Source organism: Heptranchias perlo, chromosome 10, assembly GCF_035084215.1.
Source record: "Heptranchias perlo isolate sHepPer1 chromosome 10, sHepPer1.hap1, whole genome shotgun sequence".
In the NCBI taxonomy this organism is placed as follows: Eukaryota; Metazoa; Chordata; class Chondrichthyes; order Hexanchiformes; family Hexanchidae; genus Heptranchias; species Heptranchias perlo.
This window is the reverse complement of record NC_090334.1, coordinates 1,768,552-1,791,321: the sequence shown is the minus strand read 5'-3', so window position 1 is coordinate 1,791,321 and position 22,770 is coordinate 1,768,552. Positions and strand designations below refer to the sequence as shown.

Genomic DNA, 22,770 nt, shown 5'->3' with positions numbered 1-22,770 from the left:
GTGACCGGATATCGGGATTTTCGGGGCCCCCCCGCTGGAAACCCGACGCGAAAATCGAGCCCTTTGTCTCTATCTTCACGGAAGAAGACACAAAAAATCTCCCAGAAATACTAGAGAACCAAGGGTCTGGCGAGAATGAGGAACTGAAGGAAATTAGTATTAGTAAAAAAAATAGTATTAGAGAAATTAATGGGACTGAAAGTCAATAAATCCCAAGGACCTGATGATCTACGGGGTTTTGAAAGAGGTGGTTATAGAGATAGTGGATGCATTGGTGGTCATCTTCCAAAATTCCATAGATTCTGGAATGGTTCCTGCAGATTGGAGGGTGGCAAATGTAACCCCACTATTTAAGAAAAGGAGGGAGAGAAAACAGGGAACTACAGACCGGTTAGCCTAACATCAGTAGTAGGGAAAATGCTAGATTCTATTATAAAGGCTGTGATAACAGGACACTTAGAAAATAATAATAGGATTTGGCAGAATCAACATGGATTTATGAAAGGGAAATCATGTTTGACAAACCTATTGGAGTTCTTTGAGGATGTAACTAGTGGAATAGATAACGGGGAACCAGTGGATGTGGTGTATTTGGATTTTCAGAAGGCTTTCGATAAGGTCCCACACAGGAGGTTGGTGAACAAAGTTAGAGCACATGGAATTGGGGGTAATATACTGGCATGGATTGAGAATTGGTTAACAGACAGAGTAGGAATAAACGGTTTTTTTCAGGTTGGCAGACTGTGACTAGTGGGGTACCGCAGGGATCAGTGCTTGGGCCCCAGCTATTCACAATCTCTATCAATGATTTGGATGAGGGGAACAAATGTAATATTTCCAAGTTTGCTGATGACACAAAACTGGATGGGAATGTGAGGAGGATGCAAAAAGACTTCAAGGGGATATAGACAGGCTATGTGAGTGGGCAAGAACATGGCAGATGGAATATAATGTGGAAAAATGTGAAGTTATCCACTTTAGTAGGAAAAACAGAAATGCACAGTATTTTTTAAATGGTAAGAGATTGGGAAATGTAGATGTTCAAAGGGACCTGGGTGTCCTTGTACATGAGTCACTGAAAGCAAACATGCAGGTGCAGCAAGCAATTAGGAAGGCAAATGGTACGTTGGCCTTTATTACAAGAGGATTTGAGTACAGAAGTAAAGATGTCTTACTGCAATTATATAGGGCCTTGGTGAGACCACACCTGGAGTATTGTGTACAATTTTGGTCTCCTTACCTAAGAAAGGATATACATCCCATAGAGGGAGAGCAACGAAGGTTCACCAGACCAATTCCTGGGATGGCGGGATTGTCGTATGAGGGGAGATTGAGTAGACTAGGCCTGTATTCTCCAGAGTTTAGAAGAATGAGAGGTGATCTCATTGAAACACACAAAATTCTTACAGGGCTGGAGTCACAGTCTCAGAATAAGGGGCTGGCCATTTAGGACTGAGATGAGGAGAAATTTCTTGACTCGGAGGGTGGTGAATCTTTAGAATTCTCTACCCCAGAGGGCTGTGGAGGCTCAGTCATTGAGTACATTCAAAACAGAGATTGATAGATTTCTCGATATTTAAGGCATCGAGGGATATGGGGATAGTGCAGGAAAATAGCATTGAGGTAGAAGATCAGCCATGATCTTGTTGAATGGCGGAGCAGGCTCGAGGGGCCGGATGGCCTACTCCTGCTCCTATTTCTTATGTTCTTATGTAATCCATGGGACATTAGTATCCCCGCTGGACATTAATCCATGGGACTCGAGGATCCCCACTGGACATTAATCCAGTGTTGAGAGCCAGAGCTGGCCTGCAGTAAGGCCTAAACCCAACCCTTCTGACTCAGAGAAAACAAATTAAAGAACTTGCATTTATATAGCGCCTTTCACGACCTCAGGAAGTCCTAAAACGCTTCCCAGCCAATGAAGTACTTTTGAAGTGTAATCACTGTTGTAATATAGGAAATGCAGCAGCCATTTTTTGCACAGCAAGATCCCACAAACAGCAAGGTGTTAGTGACCAGATAATCTGTTTTAATGATGTTGGCTGAAGGATGAATTTTGGCAAGGACATTGGGAAGAACTCCCCTGCTCTTCCTCCAATAGTGCCATGGGATCTTTTACATCCACCTGAGAGGGCAGGCGGGGCCTCGGTTTAACGTCTCATCCGAAAGACGGCACCTCCAACAATACAGTACTCCCTCAGTACTGCACTGGAGTGTCAACCTAGATTTTGTGCTCAAGACTCTGGAGTGGGACTAGAACCCATGACTTTCTGAATCAGAGGTGGGAATAAGAACATAAGAAATAGGAGCAAGTGTAGGCCATACGGCCCCCCGAGCCTGCTCCGCCATTCAATAAGATCATGGCTGATCTTCTACCTCAACTCCACTTTCCTGCCCTATCCCCATATCCCTTGATTCCCTTAATGTCCAAAAGTCTGTTGATCTCAGTCTTGAACATACTCAATGACTGAGCATCCACAGTCCTCTGGGATAGAGAATTCCAAAGATTCACAACCCTGAGTGAAGAAATTTTTCCTCATCTCAGTCCTAAATGGCCAATTCCTTATCTTGAGACTGTGACTCCTAGTTCTATACTCTCCAGCCAGGGGAAACATCCTCTCAGCATCTACCTTGTCAAGCCCCCTCAGAATCTTATATGTTTCAATGAGATCATCTCTCATTCTTCTAAACTCCAGAGAGTATAGGCCCATTCTACTTAATCTCTCCTCACAGGACAACCCTCTCAACCCAGGAATCAATCTAGTGAACCTTCGTCGCACCCCCTCTAAGGCAAGTATATACTTCCTTAGGTAAGGAGACCAAAACTGTACACGGTACTCCAGGTGAGGTCTCACCAGAGCCCTATATAATTGCAGCAAGATTTCCTTACTCTTATACTCCAACCCCCTTGCAATAAAGGTTAACATATCATTTACCTTCCTAATTGCTTGTTGTACCTTCATGTTAACTTTCTGTGATTCGTGTACAACGACACCCAAATCCCTCTGAATACCAACCTTTCTTAGTCTCTCACCTTTTAAAAAATATTCTGCTTTTCTATTCTTCCTATCAAAATGAATAACCTCACATTTCCCCACATTATACTCCATCTGCCACCTTCTTGCCCACTCACTTAACCTCTCCATATCCCTTTACAGACTCTTTGTGTCCTCCTCACAGCTTACTTTCCCACCTAGCTTTGTATAGTCAGCAAACTTGGATACATTACACTCGGTCCCTTCATCTAAGCCATTAATATAGATTGTAAATAGCTGAGGCCCAAGCACTGATCCTTAAGGCACCCCACTAGTTACAACCCGCCAACCCGAAAATGATCCATTTCTTCCTACTCTCTTTTCTGACCGTTAACCAATCCTCTACCCATGCTAATATATTACCCCCAATCCCATGAGCCCTTATCTTGTGTAACAATCTCTTGTGTGGCACCTTATCGAATGCCTTTTGAAAATCCAAATATACTACATCTACTGGTTCCCTCTTGTCTACCCTGCTCGTTACATCCTCAAAAAATTCTAATAGATTTGTCAAACACGATTTCCCTTTCATAAAACCTGACTCTGCCTAATCATATTATGATTTTCTAAGTGCCCTGTTACTACGTCCTTAATAATGGATTCCAGTATTTTCCCGACGACTGATGTCAGGCTAACTGGCCTGTAAGTTCCCTGTTTTCTCTCTCCCTCCTTTCTTGAATAACAGGGTTACATTTGCTACCTTCCAATCCGCTGGGATTGTTCTAGAATCTAGGGAATTCTTGAAGATCACAACCAATACATCCACTATCTCCGCAGCCACCTCTTTTAGAACCCTAGGATGTAGGTTATCAGGTCCATTAGTTTCTCCAGTACTTTTTCTTTTCAAATCTTAATTACTTTAAGTTTCTTGCTCTCATTGGCCCCTTAGTTCCCCACTATTTCAGGTATGTTTTTTGTGTCTTCTACTGTGAAGACAGATACAAAATATTTCTTTACAGTCTCTACCATTTCCTTATTCCCCATTATAATTTCTCCTGTCTCTGCCTCTAAGGGTCCCATGTTTACTTTGGCTACTCTCTTCCTTTTTTACATACTTGGTAGAAGCTCTTACAATCCATTTTTATATTTCTTGCTAGTTCACTCATATTCTATTTTCTCCCTCTATCAATCCTACCACTAAACCAAAGGCTCACTCCAGGGACTCTCTAAAAGTTACCAAATTACAGCAACACCCTGTGTGGAGCTCAGTACATGTCACAATTACAAGTTTGGGTTATTAAAATGGAATTGTTTTTTCTCTATGTTGTAAAAAAAAGGTCCCTGCTCCCTGTAATAGAGAATCTGTATAGAATCTTTTTATAGAATCTGCCATTTCAGAGCTATAAGATGTGAAGTGTTAACAATTACTCTTATTTAAGTTAATCTCATGCTACACTATCATCCTCACTTTGGAACTGCAGTTATTAAACACTGCAAGATTTTACACGTTCAAACATTTATTAATACCGTAGGTCCAAATTTCTATTAAAGACAGTACTTCTGCTGAATGGAAATATGAAGCCCATAGGTTTGACAAATATAAACATTACAATAACAAATGTGTGTGTGTATACCTAAAAGTCCGTAATGGGTTAATTATCTTCAGTACGCACTTCGTAAGAAATAAATCTATTTTTAAAAATATTAAAATCCTGATAAATGGCAACTTTAACAGTTTTGAGTTAAGTTTTCTGCAACTCAACCTCTTTAAAATGGTGGACAGGCTGGGGTTACACAATTTTGCAATACATATTCACAAACATGTGTCCGAATTACAGCAACAGAAAATCTACCCCGTTGCTACTTTTATCATCCGCTGAAGTGCACAAACCAAGTGCATTCCACTGCGTGACTCTGCCTTCAGTTTAGGCTCCTGTACAGCAAGTTGGAATGGCAAGACTGGGTTTACAAATCCTTGTTCTGCCACAAGTTAGAGAATTTTACAGCATAGAAGTAGGCCAACAGGTCTTTGCCAATGTTTATGCTCCACACGAGCCTCCTCCCTCCCTACTTCATCTCACAATATCAGCATACCTTTCTATTCCTTCCCCCCTCGTGTTTATCTAGCTTCCCTTTAAATGCATCTATACTATTCGCCTCAACCACTCCTTGTGGGAGCGAGTTCCACATTCTCACCACTCTCTGGATAAAGAAGTTTCTCCTGAATTCCCCATTGGATTTATTGGTGACTATCTTATATTGAAGGCCCCTAGTTTTGGTCTCCCCCGCAAGTGGAAACATCTTCTCTATGGGTAAGGTGGGTATAGAGGGATATGGGCCAAGTGCAGGCAATTGGGGCTAGCTTAGTGGTATAAACTGGGCGACATGGACATGTTGGGCCGAAGGGCCTGTTTCCATGTTGTAAACTTCTATGATTCTATGTCTATCCTATCAAACTCCTTCATAATCATAAAGACCTCTATCAGGTCACCACTCAGTCTTCTCTTTTCTAGAGAAAAGAGCCCCAGCCTGTTCGATCTTTCCTGATAAGTATACTCTCTCAGTTCTGGTAGCATAGAACCATAGAAAAGATACAGCACAGAAGGGGGCCATTCGGCCCATCGTGTCCGCGCCGGCTCGAAGAACAACCAGGTGCCCATTCTAATCCCACCTTCCAGCACCCGGTCCGTAGCCCTGCAGCTTACAGCACTTTAGGTGCTGGTCCAGGTACTTTTTAAAAGAGTTGAGGGTCCCTGCCTCTACCACCAATTCGGGCAGCGAATTCCATACACCCACCACCCTCTGGGTAAAAAGGTTTTTCCTCATGTCCCCTCTAATCCTTCCGCCAATCAGCTTAAATCTATGTCCTCTAGTTCTTGAACTCTCCGCTAGGGGAAACAGGTACTTCCTGTCTACTCTATCAGGGCCTCTCATAATTTTGTACACCTCAATCAAGTCTCCCCTCAGCCTCCTCTGCTCCAAGGAAAACAACACCAGCCTATTCAATCTCTCCTCGTAGCTGCAATTTTCAAGCCCTGGCAACATTCTTGTAAATCTTCTCTGCACTCTCTCCACAGCAATTACATCCTTCCTGTAATGTGGTGACCAGAACTGCGCACAGTACTCCAGCTGTGGCCTTACCAGCGTTTTATACAGTTCCATCATTACATCCCTGCTTTTGTATTCTATACCTCGGCTAATAACGGAGAGCATTCCGTATGCCTTCTTCACAACCTTATCTACCTGTACTCCCACCTTCAGGGACCTGTGCACATGCACTCCAAGGTCTCTCACTTCCTCTGCCCCTCTCAATATATTCCCGTTTACTGCGTACTCCCTTTTACTGTTTGCCCTCCCTAAGTGCATTATCTCACACTTCTCCGGGTTGAACTCAATTTGCCACTTTTCCGCCCACTCCACCAATCCATTGATATCTTCTTGGAGTCTACAGCTATCCTCTTCACTATCAACTACACGGCCAATTTTTGTGTTGTCTGCAAATTTGCCAATCATGCCCCCCTACATTCAAGTCCAAATCATTAATATATACCACAAGCAGCAAGGGACCCAACACTGAGCCCTGTGGCACACCACTGGAAACGGATTTCCATTCGCAAAGACTATCCCTGATTAAACCATGCCTTTTCAAGTGACAGTTTATCCTATCTCTCAGTATTGATTCTAATAGTTTGCCCACACTGAGGTAACCTTCCCTGTTCTAAGGAGAACAACTCCAGCTTCTCCACATAACTAAAAGTTCCTCATCCCTGGAACCATTCTAGTAAATCTCTTCTGCACCCTCTCTAAGGCCTTCACATCATTTCTAAAGTGTGGTGCCCAGAATTGAACACAATACTCCAGCTGAGGCCTAACCAGTGTTTTATAAAGGTTTAGCATAACTTTCTTGCTCATATGCCTCTATTTATAAAGCCAAGGATCCCATGTGCTTTTTTAACAGCGTTCTCAACTTGTCCTGCTACCTTCAAAGATTTCTGTACATACACCCCCAGATCTCTCTGTTCCTGCACTTCCTTTAAAATTGTACCATTTAGTTTATATTGCCTCTCCTCATTCTTCCTACCAAAATGTATCACTTCACACTTCGCAGCGTTAAATTGCATCTGCCATGTGTCTGCCCATTTCACCAGTCTATATCCTCCTGAAGTCTGTTACTATCCTCCACATTGTTTACTACATTTCAAGTTTCCTGTCATCTGTAAACTTTGAAATTATACCCTCTATACCCAAGTCCAGGCCATTAATATATATCAAAAAAAGAGCAGTGGTCCTAATACTGACCCCTGGGGGACACCACTGTAGTGATTGCACTAGAGAGGGTACAGAGGAGATTTACGAGGATGTTGCCAGGACTGGAGAATTTTAGCTATGAGGAAAGATTGGATTGTTGCTTTCCTTGAACAAAGGAGGCTGAGGGGAGATTTAATTGAGATTTATAAAATTATGAGAGGCCTAGATAGATTGGACAGGAAGGACTTGTTTCCCTTAGCAGAGAGGTCAATAACCAGGGGGCATAGATTTCAAGTAATTGGTAGAAGGATTAGAGGGAGTTGAGGAGAATTTTTTTCACCCAGAGGGTGGTGGGGGTCTGGAACTCACTGCCTGAGAGGGTGGTAGAGGCAGAAACCCTCATCACATTTAAAAAGTACCTGGATGTGCACCTGAAGTGCCGTAACCTACAGGACTACAGACCAAGTGCTGGAAAGTGGGATTAGGCTGGATAGCTCTTTTTTGGCCGGCAGAGACACCATGGGCCAAATGGCCTCCTTCTGTGCTGTAAATTTCAAGATTCTATACTTCCCTCCAGTCTGAAAAACAACTGTTCACCTTCTCTTTGCTTTCTGTCCTTTAGCCAATTTTGTATCCACTCTGCCGCTGTCCCTTTAATCCCATGGGCTTTAATTTTATAACAAATCTATTATGTGGTACTTTATCAAATGCCGTTTGAAAGTCCACGTACACAACATCAATCACACTACCCTCAGCAACTCTCTCTGTTATTTCATCAAAGAACTCAATCAAGCTAGTCAAACATGATTTTCCTTTAACTAATCTGTGCTGACTTTCATTTATTAGTCTGTACTTTCCAGGTGCCAATTAATTTTTTCTCAGATTATTGTCTCTATAAGTTTCCCCACCACCGACATTAGGCTGACTGGGCTGTAATTGCCGGGTTCATCCCTCTCTCCTTCTTTAAACAGGGGTGTGACATTTGCAATCCTCCAGTCCTCTGGCACCATCCCCATATCTAAGGAGGATTGGAAGATTGTGGTCAGAGCCTCTGCAATTTCCACCCTTACTTCCCTCAGTAACCGAGGATGCATCCCATCTGGACCGGGTGACTTTTCTACTTTGAGTGCTGCCAATCTTTTCAGTACCTCTTTATCTATTTTTATCCTGTCCAATATCGTTACTACCGCCTCCTTTACTGAGACATTGGCAGCATTCTCTTCTCTAGTGAAGACGGATGCGATTTATTCATTTAGTATCTCAGCCATATACTTTGCCTCTGCAAGATCTCCTTTTTTGTCCTTAATCGGTCCCACCCTTCCTTTGACTACCATTTTACTATTTATATGTTTATAAAAGACTTTTGGGGGGTGATTTTAAACCCCAAGAACGGGTGGTTTGGGAGTGGGTGGGAGTTGAAAATAGTTGTATTTTTGGGTCACGACCGCAAAAGTTTTGGACTTGGCATTCCCAGTGGGAAGCGTGTACTTTTACACGCCGATGTTAAACCTGGAAATAAAGCCGGGATGTGGTCGCAACCCAAAAAACAACTGTTTTCAACTCCCCCCCCCGCCCCCCAACACACCCGTTCTTGGGGTTTAAAATCACCCCCTTGGGTTCCCTTTTTATGTTAGCCGCTAATCCATCCTCATACTCTCTCTTTGCCCCTCTTATTCCCTTTTTTAGATCTCCTCTGTACTTTCTGTATTCAGCCTGGTTCTCTACTGTATTATGAACCTTACATTTGTCATAAGCCTCCTTTTTCTGTTTCATTTTAATCTATATATCTTTAGTCATCCAGGGAGCTCTAGCTTTAGATGCTCTTCCTTTCCCCCTCGTGGGAATGTGTCTGCTCTGTACCTGAGCCATCTCCTCCTCGAAGGCCTCCCATTGTTCAATTATTGTTTTGCCACCAATTTTTGATTCCAATTCTCCTGGGCAAGATCCCTTTTTAACTCACTGAAATCAGCCCTCCTCCAGTTAAGTATTTTTATGCTTGATTGTTCCTTGTCCTTTTCCATCACTATTCAAAACAGTGATTATGATCACTGTTCCCCAAATGCTCCCCCATGGAAACACGCTCCACTTCATTCCCCAGAACTAGATCTAGCACGGCTTCCTTCCTCGTTGGACTAATCAACAAAGTTCTCTTGTACACATTTCAGGAATTCCCCCTCTTTGCCCTTTACACTGTTACTGTCCCAGTCTATATTAGGATAATTGAAGTCCTCTATTATCACTAGTCTATAGTTCTTGCATCTTTCGGTAATTTGCCTGCAAGTTTGCTCCTCCAACTCCTTCCCATTATTTGGTGGCCTTTAGTATGCACCCAGTAGCGTAACAGCTCCTCTATTGTTCCTTAGTTCTAACCAAATAGATTTGGTTTTTGACCGTCAAGTACATAATCCCTTTCCAGTGCCATAATAGTTTCTTCGATCAATGCTACCACCCCTCTCCTTTCTTTCCTTCCCTTTCTTTCCTGAATACCTTGTAGCCAGGAATATTAAGTACCCAATCCTCCCTTTCTTTGAGTCAGCTCTCTGTTATTGTCACTATATCATAATCCCATTTGGCGACTCGAGCCCGCAGCTCACCAACCTTATTTACCATGCTACGTACATTTACACACACGCACGCCAAACTCATCTTAGACTGCCTCACATTTGCCCCGTTTGATCCCTCCTCTGCTTTTCAATTCTATTTATCTAGAAATGAACCTTAGTGCTTTGTTTGCACTTTTTATGGACTTTGTTAACTTGTGTTGCTACTTTTAGTGAGTTGTGTACCTGTACTCCTAGATCCCTTTGTGCCTCTATCTCATTTAGACTCTTATTATCCAAGCAGTAGGCAGCCTCCTTATTCCTCGTACTAAAATGCACAACCTCACACTTATCTATATTGAAATTCATTTGCTAATTACTCACCCATTCTGGAAGCTGGTTAACATCTTCTTGTATTTTGTCACAGTCTTCCTCAGTATTAACTATATTCCCCAATTTGAGGTCATCTGCAAATTTTTATATTGTACTTCTAATTCCCAAGTCAATTTATGTAAATGGTGAACAACAGTGATCCCTGTGGAACACCACTTCCCACCTTTTGCCAGTCTGAGTAACTACCTTTAACCCTTACTCTGTTTTCTTTTTTGTAGCCAGCTTTCTATCCATTCTGCTACCTGTCCCCTGACTCTACATGCTCTGACCATAGTCATGAGTCTACTGTATTGGACCTTATTGAAGGCCCTTTGAAAGCCCATGATTCAAGGTAATCTCCTAATCTGGCCAGTCTTGGACACCTATTCATGGCGGAGGCCTGGAGCAAGTCAGCTCCCCACCATTCTCTTAGCTGGGGTAAAATGCGCGGCACAGAGAGACATCAATTAGAAGGAAACGAGGGGAGAATACCACAGCAAACAAAAGATGGCTTAAAGCTGACCATTCCCTTACCTCCAATGTTTTCCAATCCTTTCACCACTGTCTCACGGACCTGCAGGAACAGAAGTGTTTGAGAGAGCTGCAAACACGTCTTCCACATTCATACTATCCACACCTACCATGGAAATGTAACAGTGGAAGTGTTTGCACCAAGTCAACAATGTTGGACTCAAGTCAGAAAAATCTATTTTTCCTTTTCCCCTGACCCAAATTTTCTTTCCCATCATCAACTCCTCTCCTGATTGTCGCGGGGTTACAGGTCCAAAGGTACATCTGGACTAATCGGCCATTGTTCATGTGTGAGCCCAGTAAGGGTCAGCTTGCTATTTGAACATGGAGATTATCACAGCTGACCCGGTCTTTAACTCAACAACCAAACACGCATACTTCCCAGCACAAGTCCATGGATTAGGAGCGGGAACTCTGCTTTGTATTTGTCCCCTATGTAGTCCAGGGAGCATCGAAAACAATGAGCATCTTGGGTGAGAACAGCTAACTTAGTGCAGACCAGAGACCGAACATGGGATCTTCCAGCAGTTCCATTTCTGCAATACCTTGTGATGGTCCTCCAGCTATGGTGCTTCTTCCTCACATTTTCCCATCTCTTCCTGAGTTCTGAGCCAGCACTGATACCCTCATTAATCCACATCCAGGTAACTTGGCTAGTAACCCAATGGGTGAACCATTGGCCCCAGAAAGTTCATCCAATTTCTCACCTGTGCCATTCAGCAGCACGAGACATTGGCCGAAAAACTGAGCGGGGGTGGGGGTGCGACCACTGTCTGCATTCCGGCTTCCTCGCTGTTTACAGCTCGTTCTGAAGTACTGGCAAGAAATCAGCTCATTACCTGATGAAAGGTTTGAAAACTGGACACCGACAGCTAGGAGTGAATTAGCCGAGTGAGGTAATGGGATTGGCAAGACTTGAATCAGCCAGAATGAATCCTAGATGCATCCATCGTTTTGATTAACAAGTGATGCTCAGAAACAGAATAGAGGCAGTCAGTTGTCAGGGAGTTACCAGTAGCAGCGACCATGAGTGTATATCAACAAATTCAATGTTCTTACACTAGGAAAAGTAGGGGGGGGGGGGGGGGGGGGGAAAGAAACAAGGGCAATTTTATCCTAACCTGCCTGCGGGAAGCTGGTGTGATTGGTTCAGCCACCTCTTTTACAACCCACCTGATTTTGACTTCAATGGAGAGTAAAATCTGAGGTGGGGGGGGGGGGGGGGGGGGGGGACTGTAAAATGGAAAGGTTAGAACCGCCCCCCCTCCCCCCACCCCACACAAGAGTCAATCTGCATTGCTTTTGGGCACCACCTACTGACCGGTTACAGGCAGCCTGTAAGCTGAGGCCCAGGTGCCCGGTGATGTAGAAGGAAGGCAACGGACAGCAGTCACGTTGTTCCTCCCCCACCCCCTCACCCCGGCTTCACCAACAACCGTTAGAGGGTCTGACCACCAGAGGCCCAAAGCTGCCCGTTGTTCCTCCCCCACCCCCTCACCCCGGCTTCACCAACAACCGTTAGAGGGTCTGACCACCAGAGGCCCAAAGCTGCCCGTTGTTCCTCCCCCACCCCCTCACCCCGGCTTCACCAACAACCGTTAGAGGGTCTGACCACCAGAGGCCCAAAGCTGCCCGTTGTTTCTCCCCCACCCCCTCACCCCGGCTTCACCAACAACCGTTAGAGGGTCTGACCACCAGAGGCCCAAAGCTACCCATGCCGATTTTCCATGGAACCCGGCAGCTGTCATCAGAACAGAAATGTCCAAAGCCAGATTCCAACCTTTTTAACTATGAGTGTTGCAGATTTCCAATTGGACAGCACTTTCCTCAGGATCTTTTACAACGAGGATAAAAGACAGACAATCGTCTTTAACTAGTGGGAGAAAGTTTGTTTTTTGAAGTGAGTATTGATGCTACTGTGTCAGCCAATGAGTTGGGGGCAGGGGGTGGGACTCACAGCAGGCGCAGATAATGAACGCTGGAATCATGTGAAGTAAGGAGAAAATGGATACAATCACTGTGCAATGCTGATTTAAAGTGATAGGCACCATTTTGGGACTTAACGCTCAACTCAACGCACAGTCTCAACCCCGACCATCTGAACGTGTCTTAGAGTGCCTGAAGGACCCCCCACCAGCGCTATTTAAAGGGACCATGCAGGATTTACAGGTTAGTGGCTGGATTATTGCTTCTGGCTGCCAAGACATTTGTAACTGTTTTTGGAGGTCTCGGGAATATAGCCTAACATTTGGAGCCAGGACATGCAGGAGTGAAGTTAGGGTGGGAGACGTTTGGAACGCTCTTCTGCAGATGGCAGTTGATGCTAGCTCACTTGTGAATTCTAAATCTGACATTGATCGATTTCTGTGAACCAAGGGTATGAAGGGACATGGGGCTAAAGTGGGTATATGGGTCACAGGTCCACCATGATCTCATTGAATGACGGAACAGGCTCGAGGGGCTAAATGCCACTGCCACTTGCTGCCTCTTGATATGCGCCACCTTCTCCTGCGAGAAAGCGGGACGTGTGTCTGGGTGATGTGCCTGTCATGGTTGAATAGTTGCCAGTGTGTGTGGCCTGTGAGTTGTGGGTGGGCAGCTTGCAACAGTGGTAATGTGTAAGGGTGAGAGGAAGCATCTGATTAGAAGAGATGAGTACTGATGGAAAGAGTTTGTTGGTATGTGGATGATAGGGGGTGTAGTACGTGGTGTAGTTGGTACTTGACCTCACTCACCTTGACCACTCGCGTCAAAGCACTGAACTCCTCCTGCACTGCATCCATGTTCATGATGCTGTGCACCTGGCATTGACTTCGTCCCCTACTGCCTCCCACTGCCTTTGGGCATACATCTGGAGGGCCTCTTGCCCACCCCCCCAACCCCTGTGGATATAGGATGTCCCTCCATCTGTCCACCTCTTGCACAGGCCTGGTGCAAACTCAGATCGGCAGATTGGTGAGGTCTGGCATGCAGATTGAAGGATGTGGGATTTAGTAGTGCGCAACCTTTATTCAATATTTTAACATAACTCATCAGTTTGTAAACATAGGGACAGGAGTTTTGCATCTGTGTTTTGCATGAGATCTCTGTTCAGACTCTGTGCAGACAGAAGACTGCTATTTTCAGCAAATAATAGGCACCAGCTACCTTTAAGAGATTTTTAAAGAGACAGCCTGCCTTTAAGGGATTGGGGCTCCCCCTGCTGGTGGAAAGTGCAAATTGCATTGAATCCTCGCGTCATCGCTGATTTGGAACGCTGCTTGAAGGTAAGTCCTCAGGCCTCTCGAAAGTCTCGTCCTGCCTGCGCAGGGGCCACTGGGCATGGGGTAATAGCAGATTGCGCTACTTCTGCCCACTAATAGGCCCTATCCAATTTCTCCCCCAGTCTATTTAAACAGAGTCACTACAAACTACTGCAAATAGAACTCATGACTGAAACTACTGCAAAGTCTCTCGATAAAAACAGGATTATTTCTCCAGCAGAATGTAGTGAGTGGAGGATAGATACATAATACAAATTTTGTGGGTAAAATCAATCCCAGTCACTTAATGTGTGATTGACGGGGAATTAGCCAATCATCTCCATTCTGGCCCGGGCTTGTGGTGTCACTATATACAGCGGTTTTTTTGTACAAAGAATGCACAAAGCAGTGCAGCACAGTACCTTCAGCTTCCCCTCCTTCAGCCACTGGCTCAACTGGACCAGGCCCGTGTCATATTTATCGGAATAATTTAACACTATGAATCTCTCTCTGTAGAAGATAATGAGGGGAAGGGGTGGGAGGAAGAAACAAAAATCACAATTAGAGCACAAAGTACTTCCGCCAACACAACGCCTTCATCTTGCACCTAGAGTCTCGGGTGAACAGGCCGACACACCAACGCCACGTTCACCGAACACAAGCGAGGTGTGATCCCCAGGACCCCGGACAACAGCCAGCCCGCTGGATAGAAGTACGTGCATGGAGACTGAGGAGGTCCCTGCATTACAATACCCTCTGGTACAAAGCATTGTACATAGAACATCCTGACTTTAAATGGAGTGCGATTATTGAAGAGTTAGTGCCAAAATGAAAACGAACAACTGTACTATTTACAAGCAACTCGCCAAGGCTTCTTCGGCAGCACCTCCCAAACCCACAACCTCTACCACCTAGAAGGACAAAGGCATCAGGCACATGGGAACAACACCACCTGCACGTTCCCCTCCAAATCACACACCATCCCGACTTGGAAATATATCGCCGTTCCTTCATCGTCGCTGGGTCAAAATCCTGGAACTCCCTTCCTAACAGCACTGTGGGAGAACCTTCACCACACGGACTGCAGCGGTTCAAGAAGGCGGCTCACCACCACCTTCTCAAGGGCAATTAGGGATGGGCAATAAATGCTGGCCTTGCCAGCGATGCGCACATCCCGAGAATGAAAGAAATGGGAGGCAACTGCAGTTCTGTGCATTACTAACAATTAAATTATAAGAATACTTGATACGGTGCAAGGCATCCTCCTCATTAAAGGCGAGAAATCGATGCTTTAATAATAAAAATGGAGAGAAGAGAAACCTTTCAGCCTGGGCGCCCATTCTTTTTTCATTACTCAGTGACCCCTACTGGAAGGGTCCATGTGTGGACAGTAGGAGAGGGCAGGATTGGTCATGGCGGTCAAATAGCTGACCATCATTCTCTGTCCAGTCCCATGCTATGAATAATAGCCAGGTACCGGAGGTTGCCCATGAAGTGTGGTGGGGGAGGGAAGTGGGGCGATGAGAAAATTGACAAGGGACCCTGTCCCATAAACGTGCAATGCTCTTGTGGGTTCAAGTCTCACTCTCCAGAGACTTGAGTGCATATTCCAGGCTGACACTTCTATGCAGGAGCAAAATTAGCAGCACGGGTAAAACTGGTCTAACGACCCTCCATCTTAAAATCCTAAAACCGACCCTCTAAGTGATTTATGGAGGTAGGAGGGGGACAAGGAGGAGGCTGGGGGAGAAACAAAAACTGCCAAATGTTTTTCAATTGGTTGGGAAACGAAGCGAGTCTGAAGGCCTTGGAGAGAAACAAGTTGTGACCAACACGGTCTGAAGACGCCAACAAAAAGACCTTGAATGGGTTTTAAGCAACCAAAGATGAAGAGGTTCCTTTCTAAAGGGACAAACCAAAGTGGGAAGTGCACGCTGCATGTGTCAATAACCCCGAATACCAATGCAACAGCACATCCATGGCCTTTACAGGGGACACCTGTGCATTAATATGGTCTCATCATCAGCCCTAGTCACTGGGGAAGTGCAATCAATCTCAATGAAGAACGGAAGAATGGCTGTTTTTCCTCATTTGTAACTACCCAGGACCCCACGAAATTGAGGCATGCGATTTCTGAGAATCTGATCTAGAAGTATACGGAGCAAGATAAAGCAGAAAAAGAAAGCTTATGACTGTCACAGAAAAGTAAATACTGCAGAAAGCCTAAAGGATATAGAAAGTACAGGGATGATGTAAAAAAGGAAATAAGGAAAGCAAAGAGAGGGCATGAAAAAATATTAGCTAGTAAGATTAAAGAAAACCCAAAGATGTTTTATCAGTACATTAAGAACAAGAGGATAGCTAAGGAAAAGGTGAGACCTATCAGGGATGATAAGGGTAACTTGTGTGTAGAAGCAGAGGATGTGGGTAGGGTTTTAAATGAATATTTTGTCTCCTTATTCACAACGGAAAGGGATGATCCAGATGTAGTAGTTAAAGAGGAGAGGTGTGAAATATTGGATAAGGTAAACATAACAAGAGAGGAAGTACTAGAGGGACTGGAATCCTTGAAAGTTGATAAGTCACCAGGGCCGGATGGATTATTTCCTAGGCTATTGAAGGAAGCCAGGGAGGAAATAGTGGATGCTCTGAGGATCATTTTCCAATCCTCACTAGATACAGGGGAGGCACCGGAGGTACTGGAAGACTGCAAACGTAGTACCATTGTTTAAAAAGGGTACGAGGGAAAGGCCGAACAATTATAGGCCGGTCAGTCTTACCTCGGTGGTGGGCAAACTATTAGAATCAATACTGAGAGATAGGATAAACTGTCACTTGGAAAGGCATGGTTTAATCAGGGATAGTCAGCATGGATTTGTTCAGGGAAGGTCATGCCTTACAAATCTGATTAAATTCTTTGAGGAAGTGATAAGGAGAATTGATGAGGGTAGTGCAGTGGATGTTGTCTACATGGATTTTAGTAAGGCATTTGACAAGGTCCCACATGGCAGACTGGTCAGAAAGGTAAAAGCCCATGGGATACAGGAAATGTGGCCAATTGGATCCAAAATTGGCTCAGTAACAGGAAACAAAGGGTAAAAGTCAATGGATGTCTTTGTGAATGGAAATCCGTTTCCAGTGGTGTGCCACAGGGCTCAGTGTTGGGTCCCTTGCTGTTTGTGGTATATATTAAAGATTTGGACTTGAATGTAGGGGGCATGATTGGCAAATTTGCAGACGACACCAAAATTGGCCGTGTAGTTGATAGTGAAGAGGATAGCTGTAGACTCCAAGAAGATATCAATGGGTTGGTGGAGTGGGTGGAAAAGTGGCAAATGGAGTTCAACCCGGAGAAGTGTGAGGTAATGCACTTAGGGAGGGCGAACAGTAAAAGGGAGTACGCAGTAAACGGAAATATATTGAGAGGGGCAGAGGAAGTGAGAGACCTTGGAGTGCATGTGCACAGGTCCCTGAAGGTGGCAGTACAGGTAGATAAGGTTGTGAAGAAGGCATACGGAATGCTCTCCGTTATTAGCCGAGGTATAGAATACAAAAGCAGGGATGTAATGATGGAACTGTATAAAACGCTGGTAAGGCCACAGATGGAGTATTGTGCGCAGCTCTGGTCACCACATTACAGGAAGGACGTAATTGCTGTGGAGAGAGTGCAGAGAAGATTTACAAGAATGTTGCCAGGGCTTGAAAATTGCAGCTACGAGGAGAGATTGGATAGGCTGGGGTTGTTTTCCTTGGAGCAGAGGAGGTTGAGGGGTGACTTGATTGAGGTGTACAAAATTATGAGGGACCTAGATAGAGTAGACAGGAAGTACCTGTTTCTCCTAGCGGAGAGTTCAAGAACTAGAGGATATAGATTTAAGCTGATTGGCGGAAGGATTAGAGGGGACATGAGGAAAAACCTTTTTACCCAGAGGGTGGTGGGTGTATGGAATTCGCTGCCCGAATTGGTGGTAGAGGCAGGGACCCTCAACTCTTTTAAAAAGTACCTGGACCTGGACCTAAAGTACTGTAAGCTGCAGGGCTACGGACCGGGTGCTGGAAGGTGGGATTAGAATGGACACCTGGTTGTTCTTCGAGCCGGCGCGGACACGATGGCCCCTTCTGTGCTGTATCTTTTCTACGGTGCTATAGTTAGCGGACTACTAACTAGAGGACGAGCAAGCATTCTCCTACATTAAGAAATTTCCCCCTACATTTTGATGAAAGGGAGAATGGCTTTAGAGCCCCATCAGCTCCATTCAAGTATTGAGAGTGGAACTTCACGTCACACTCGGGAAGAGTTTGGCGTAAAATGTTACTTGCCAGCAATTTGAGAGCATAAACCACTACTGCTAATGAGAGACACCAGCTGTGTGGAGATACGTCCTTTAATTACATTGAGAAACCCCTTTAAACGACGTTCGACATACATTGCTGGTGTATCCTTATCATAGCAAGAACGAGCGAGCAAACAAAGTTGTATTTCTATAGTGGTTTTCACAGCCTCAGGACGTCCCAAAGTGCTTTACAGCCAATGAAGTACTTTTGAAGTGTAGTCACTGTTGTAATGTAGAAAACGTGGCAGCCAATTTGCGCACAGTGAGATCCCACAAACAGCAGCGAGATAATGACCAGATAATGTGTTTTAGTGATGTTGGTTGAGGGATAAATATTGGCCAGGACACCAGGGAGAACTCCCCTGATCTTCGAATAGTGCCATAGGATCTTTTACGTCCATCTCAGAGGACAGACGGGGCCTCAGTTTAACGTCTCATCCAAAAGATGGCACCTCCGGCACTGCAGCACTCCCTCAGTACTATGCTGGGAGATTCAGCCTAGGTTATGGGCTCAAGTCTTTGGACCGGGACTTCAATTCTTAGAATGATGGAATGATACAACACACAAGGAGGCCATTCGGCCTATTGTGCCTGTGCTAGTCCCATTCCCCTGCTCTTTCCCCATAGCCCTGTAAATTTTTTCCCTTCAAGTATTTATCCAACTCCCTTTTGAAAGTTATTATTGAATTTGCTTCCATCGCCCTTTCAGACAGTGCATTCCAGATCAGAACAACTTGCTGCATTAAAAAATGTTTCCTCATATCGCCTCTGGCTCTATTGCCGATCACCTTAAATCTGTGTCCTCTGGTCACCAACCCTTCTGCCACTGGAAACAGTTTCTCCTTATTTACTCTGTCAAAACCCTTTGTGATTTTGAACCTCTATCAAATCACCTGTTAACAGTCTCTGTTCTAAGGAGAACAACCCCAGCTTCTCCAGTCTCTCCACATAATTGAAGTCCCTCATCCCTTGAACCATTCTACTAAGTCTCTTCTGCACCCTCTCGAAGGTCTTCACATCCTTCCTAAATTGTGGTGCCCAGAATTGAACATAATACTCCAGCTTAGGCCTAACCAGTGTTTTATAAAGGTTTAGAATAACTTCCTTGCTTTTGTACTCTATGCCCTATTAATAAAGCCCAGGATCCCAAATGCTTTTTTAACAGCCATCCCAACCTGCCCTGTCAGTCCTCCAGGTCTCTCTGTTCCTGCACCCACTTTAAAAATTGTACCATTTAGTTTATATTTGAACCCACAACCTTCTGACTTAGCATTCTCTGCCTGAGTCAGAAGGTGCAGGGTTTGAACCCCACTCCAGACAGTCCCGGCGAGGGGAGGCTGGAGCTCCGGCTCTGAATTCTGCATTAACATCTAGCGGGATTCTCACGTCCGGTGGGTGTGAGTGGCCCCCCCCAACATCGTACGGAATGTGGAAGCCCGTAAAACCCTCCCCCCCTAATGGCTGGTGTAAAGATGGTTACAGCCATGGAAGGAGCGTTCACGGCCTGTCAGACTGTTAATCAGCCTACGGATCTTCCACTACTTCACTCTATTCTCCATGGGAAGAGTGTGAAGATACAAACCCCCCCCCCACTCCACCCCGCACCCCCTCCGCCCCCCCCACCCCCGCGCCCCCCCCGCCCCCGCGCCCCCCCGCCCGCCGCCCCCCGCCCCCTCCGCCCCCCGCCCCCGCAACCCCTCCGCCCCCGCCACCCCGCGCCCCCTCCGCCCCACACGGTTTCCTTACCTTGTGATATTTCTTTCCTTTAGGATACCCTCCGTGTGGGGAGGCAGTGTAGGAGGGTAAGGCACATCTTTGTTGTACTGGGAGATCTGTCCACACAGAATGATGTGACTGTTCTTATTCATCTGGGTTAAAGAGAAACATATTGTAATATTGTGCTAACTTAGAGAAACAGAAATATATTTATGGGGCATTGACCTTACAGAATGATACCAGGGCTTAAAAGGTTAAATTGTGAGGACAGGTTCCATAAACTGGGCTTCTATTCCCTTGAGTTTAAAAGGTTGAGGTGAGATCTAATCGAGGTCTTTAAACGTATCCAATAGGGTAGATAGAGAGAAACTATTTCCTCTTGTGGGAGTCCAGAACAAGGGGGAATAACCTTAAAATTAGAGCTGGGCCATTCAGGGGGTGAAATCAGGAAGCACTTCTTCACAAGGGCAGCAGGCGCATGGGAACAACACCACCTGCACGTTCCCCTCCAAGTCACACACCATCCCGACTTGGAAATATATCGCCGTTCCTTCATTGTCGCTGGGTCAAAATCCTGGAACTCCCTTCCTAACAGCACTGTGGGAGAACCGTCACCACACAGACTGCAGCGGTTCAAGAAGGCGGCTCACCACCACCTTCTCAAGGGCACTTAGGGATGGGCAATAAATGCCGGCCTTGCCAGCGACGCCCACATCCCGTGAACGAATAAAAAAAAACACAAAGGGGAGTGGAAATCTGGAACTCTCTCCCTCAAAAGGCTGTGGATGCTGGGGGTCAATTGGAGCTTTCAAGACTGAGATCGATAAGACTTTTGTTAGGTAAGGGTATCGAGGGATATGGAGTATAGGCAGGTAAGTTTTCATTGCTCCACCACTGACGGCCGTGTCTTCCGCTGACTAGGCCCCTAGTGCTGGAATTCCCTCCCTAAATCTCTCCCCCCTCTCTCCTTTAAGACGTTCCCTAAAACCTACCTCTTTGACCAAGCTTTTGGTCACTTGTCCTAATATCTCCTTATGTGTCAAGTTTTGTTGTATATCACTCCAGTGAAACACCTTGGGACGTCTTACTATGTTAAAGGCGCTATATAAATGTAAGTTGTTGTTGTTGTAAGTGGAGTTAAGATGCAGATCAGTCACGATCTAATTGAATGGGGCTGAATGGCCTCCTCCTGTTCCTATGTTCAGCACTGGGTGCTAACCAACCACAAGATAAATGAAGCAATGGTGCCTGCCAAGGCCACCTAGAGGCGGGGACTTTGTCCAGTCCCTGTGGAGCAGCAGCATCAATGTTGTTTCCAATAAGCCGAGCCTGCCTGTGGTAGTTTACAGGCCAGTGATAGTTCTCAGCCCTGGCCCCTGATCACCTCCCCCTTCCTGCCCCGTTTAGACCATCCCCACCTGGTGGGAACAATAACAAGAAAAGATCTGACCCACCTCCTCACATGGGAGTGGGGAAAAAGAACAAGGAGATATGGAGCAGGCTCGAGGGACCGGATGGCCTACTCCTGCTCCTATTTCTTATATCCTATTTCTTGAGAGAAGAGCTCCGATGATTCAATGATGCTTCCTGTTTACACTTTAATCATCATCTGTTGGGGTGCTGTTGGTACAAGTTATCAGAGCAACAGGTACCTATTGGGGTGGCAGGGGAAGAGAGGGGTTCTGGGTGAGTTGGTTGGGGGCGGGGGAGGGGAAGGAAGTATCTTATTCACGACTGCTGTTGTCTGGGGGAGATAGGGAGTAGAGGTAGAGGCACAGGCACCGTTAGCCACTTGGGGAAGTTGTTGCTACTGGAAAAGCCTGAGTTATTCCAGACATTGTGTAGCCCGCCCTTCACATTCCTTCAACCCTCACATCGATACCTGACTTATGACAGTGTTACTGATTTCCCCTCCGACATTGTCAAAATAACTGTCCACTCCATCCGGGCAGTATTCCTGCAGCTTCTCCGCGATGTTATCCTTCTTGTAATTGATGGCCGCGTCAAAGCCTATCTCACAGACCAAAACCCGGCACTTCTCATCCGTGCCGCAGATCCCGACCACCCTGGAACATCCTTCGAGACGACTGATCTGGTGGCACAGTTACAAAGTCAGGCACTCTACTCGATTAACTCGCTGCCTTAAAATGTACCTGGTATATCAGAGAAGAACAAAATATTTGTTGAGATTGTCTCATTTCCAAACACAGGATGCAATCGCAGAATCCCCGTCAAACTCATCATTTCATTGCAAAGGTGCCATTTTGTGTCACTTTGTGCGTGAAATAATTACAACTTGCATTTATATAGCGCCTTTAACTTAGCAAAACGTTTCAGGGCGCTTCAGAACGAGAAATTGACACCCAGCTAAAGAAAGAGACATTAGGGCGGGTGACCAAAAGCTTAGTCGAAGGGGTGGGTTTTAGTTTGAGCAAGAAAGGGGACACAGACGTCCCAGTCCCCGTCCCTCACTAATCACACGGAGTGCAGTACTGTCGTGGTTATGGTACTGGACTAATAACCCAGAGGTCACAAGTTCAATAAATCGGGTAATTTATTTGTGGCCATGCTGTCAGATTGTAGTTCACTAATGCCCTTCAGGGAAGGGACACTGACACCCCTACCTGGTCTGGCCTACACAAGATACAAGCCTACACCAGGTGGTTGACTTAATGCCCTCTGGATGAACAACAACTGCAGCCTTGCCAACACTGCCCGAACGGACTTTTAAAAAACAAGATACTGAAGTTTGTGTCAACTAATGAGAAACTGTTTCCACAAGCAGGAGGATCAGTAACCAGAGGACACA

General features: G+C 45.5%; 1 protein-coding gene across 8 annotated transcripts in view; it reads right to left on the bottom strand.

The window, feature by feature from the left end:
- ptgr2 (prostaglandin reductase 2) overlaps window positions 1-22,770 on the bottom strand; it is an 81,969-nt gene that overhangs the window by 7,931 nt on the left and 51,268 nt on the right. For 6 of the 8 annotated variants that reach the window (XM_067991108.1, XM_067991109.1, XM_067991111.1 and 3 more), the window contains 4 exons: window positions 21,844-22,053; window positions 19,992-20,113; window positions 14,334-14,421; window positions 10,673-10,712 (listed from right to left, as the gene is read on the bottom strand). In XM_067991108.1, the coding sequence (XP_067847209.1) occupies window positions 10,673-10,712; window positions 14,334-14,421; window positions 19,992-20,113; window positions 21,844-22,053 (460 nt within the window). Of the gene's footprint in view, window positions 1-10,672; window positions 10,713-14,333; window positions 14,422-19,991; window positions 20,114-21,843; window positions 22,115-22,770 lie in introns of those variants that run through there. The other 2 variants (XM_067991113.1, XM_067991115.1) reach the window with 2 other exon arrangements.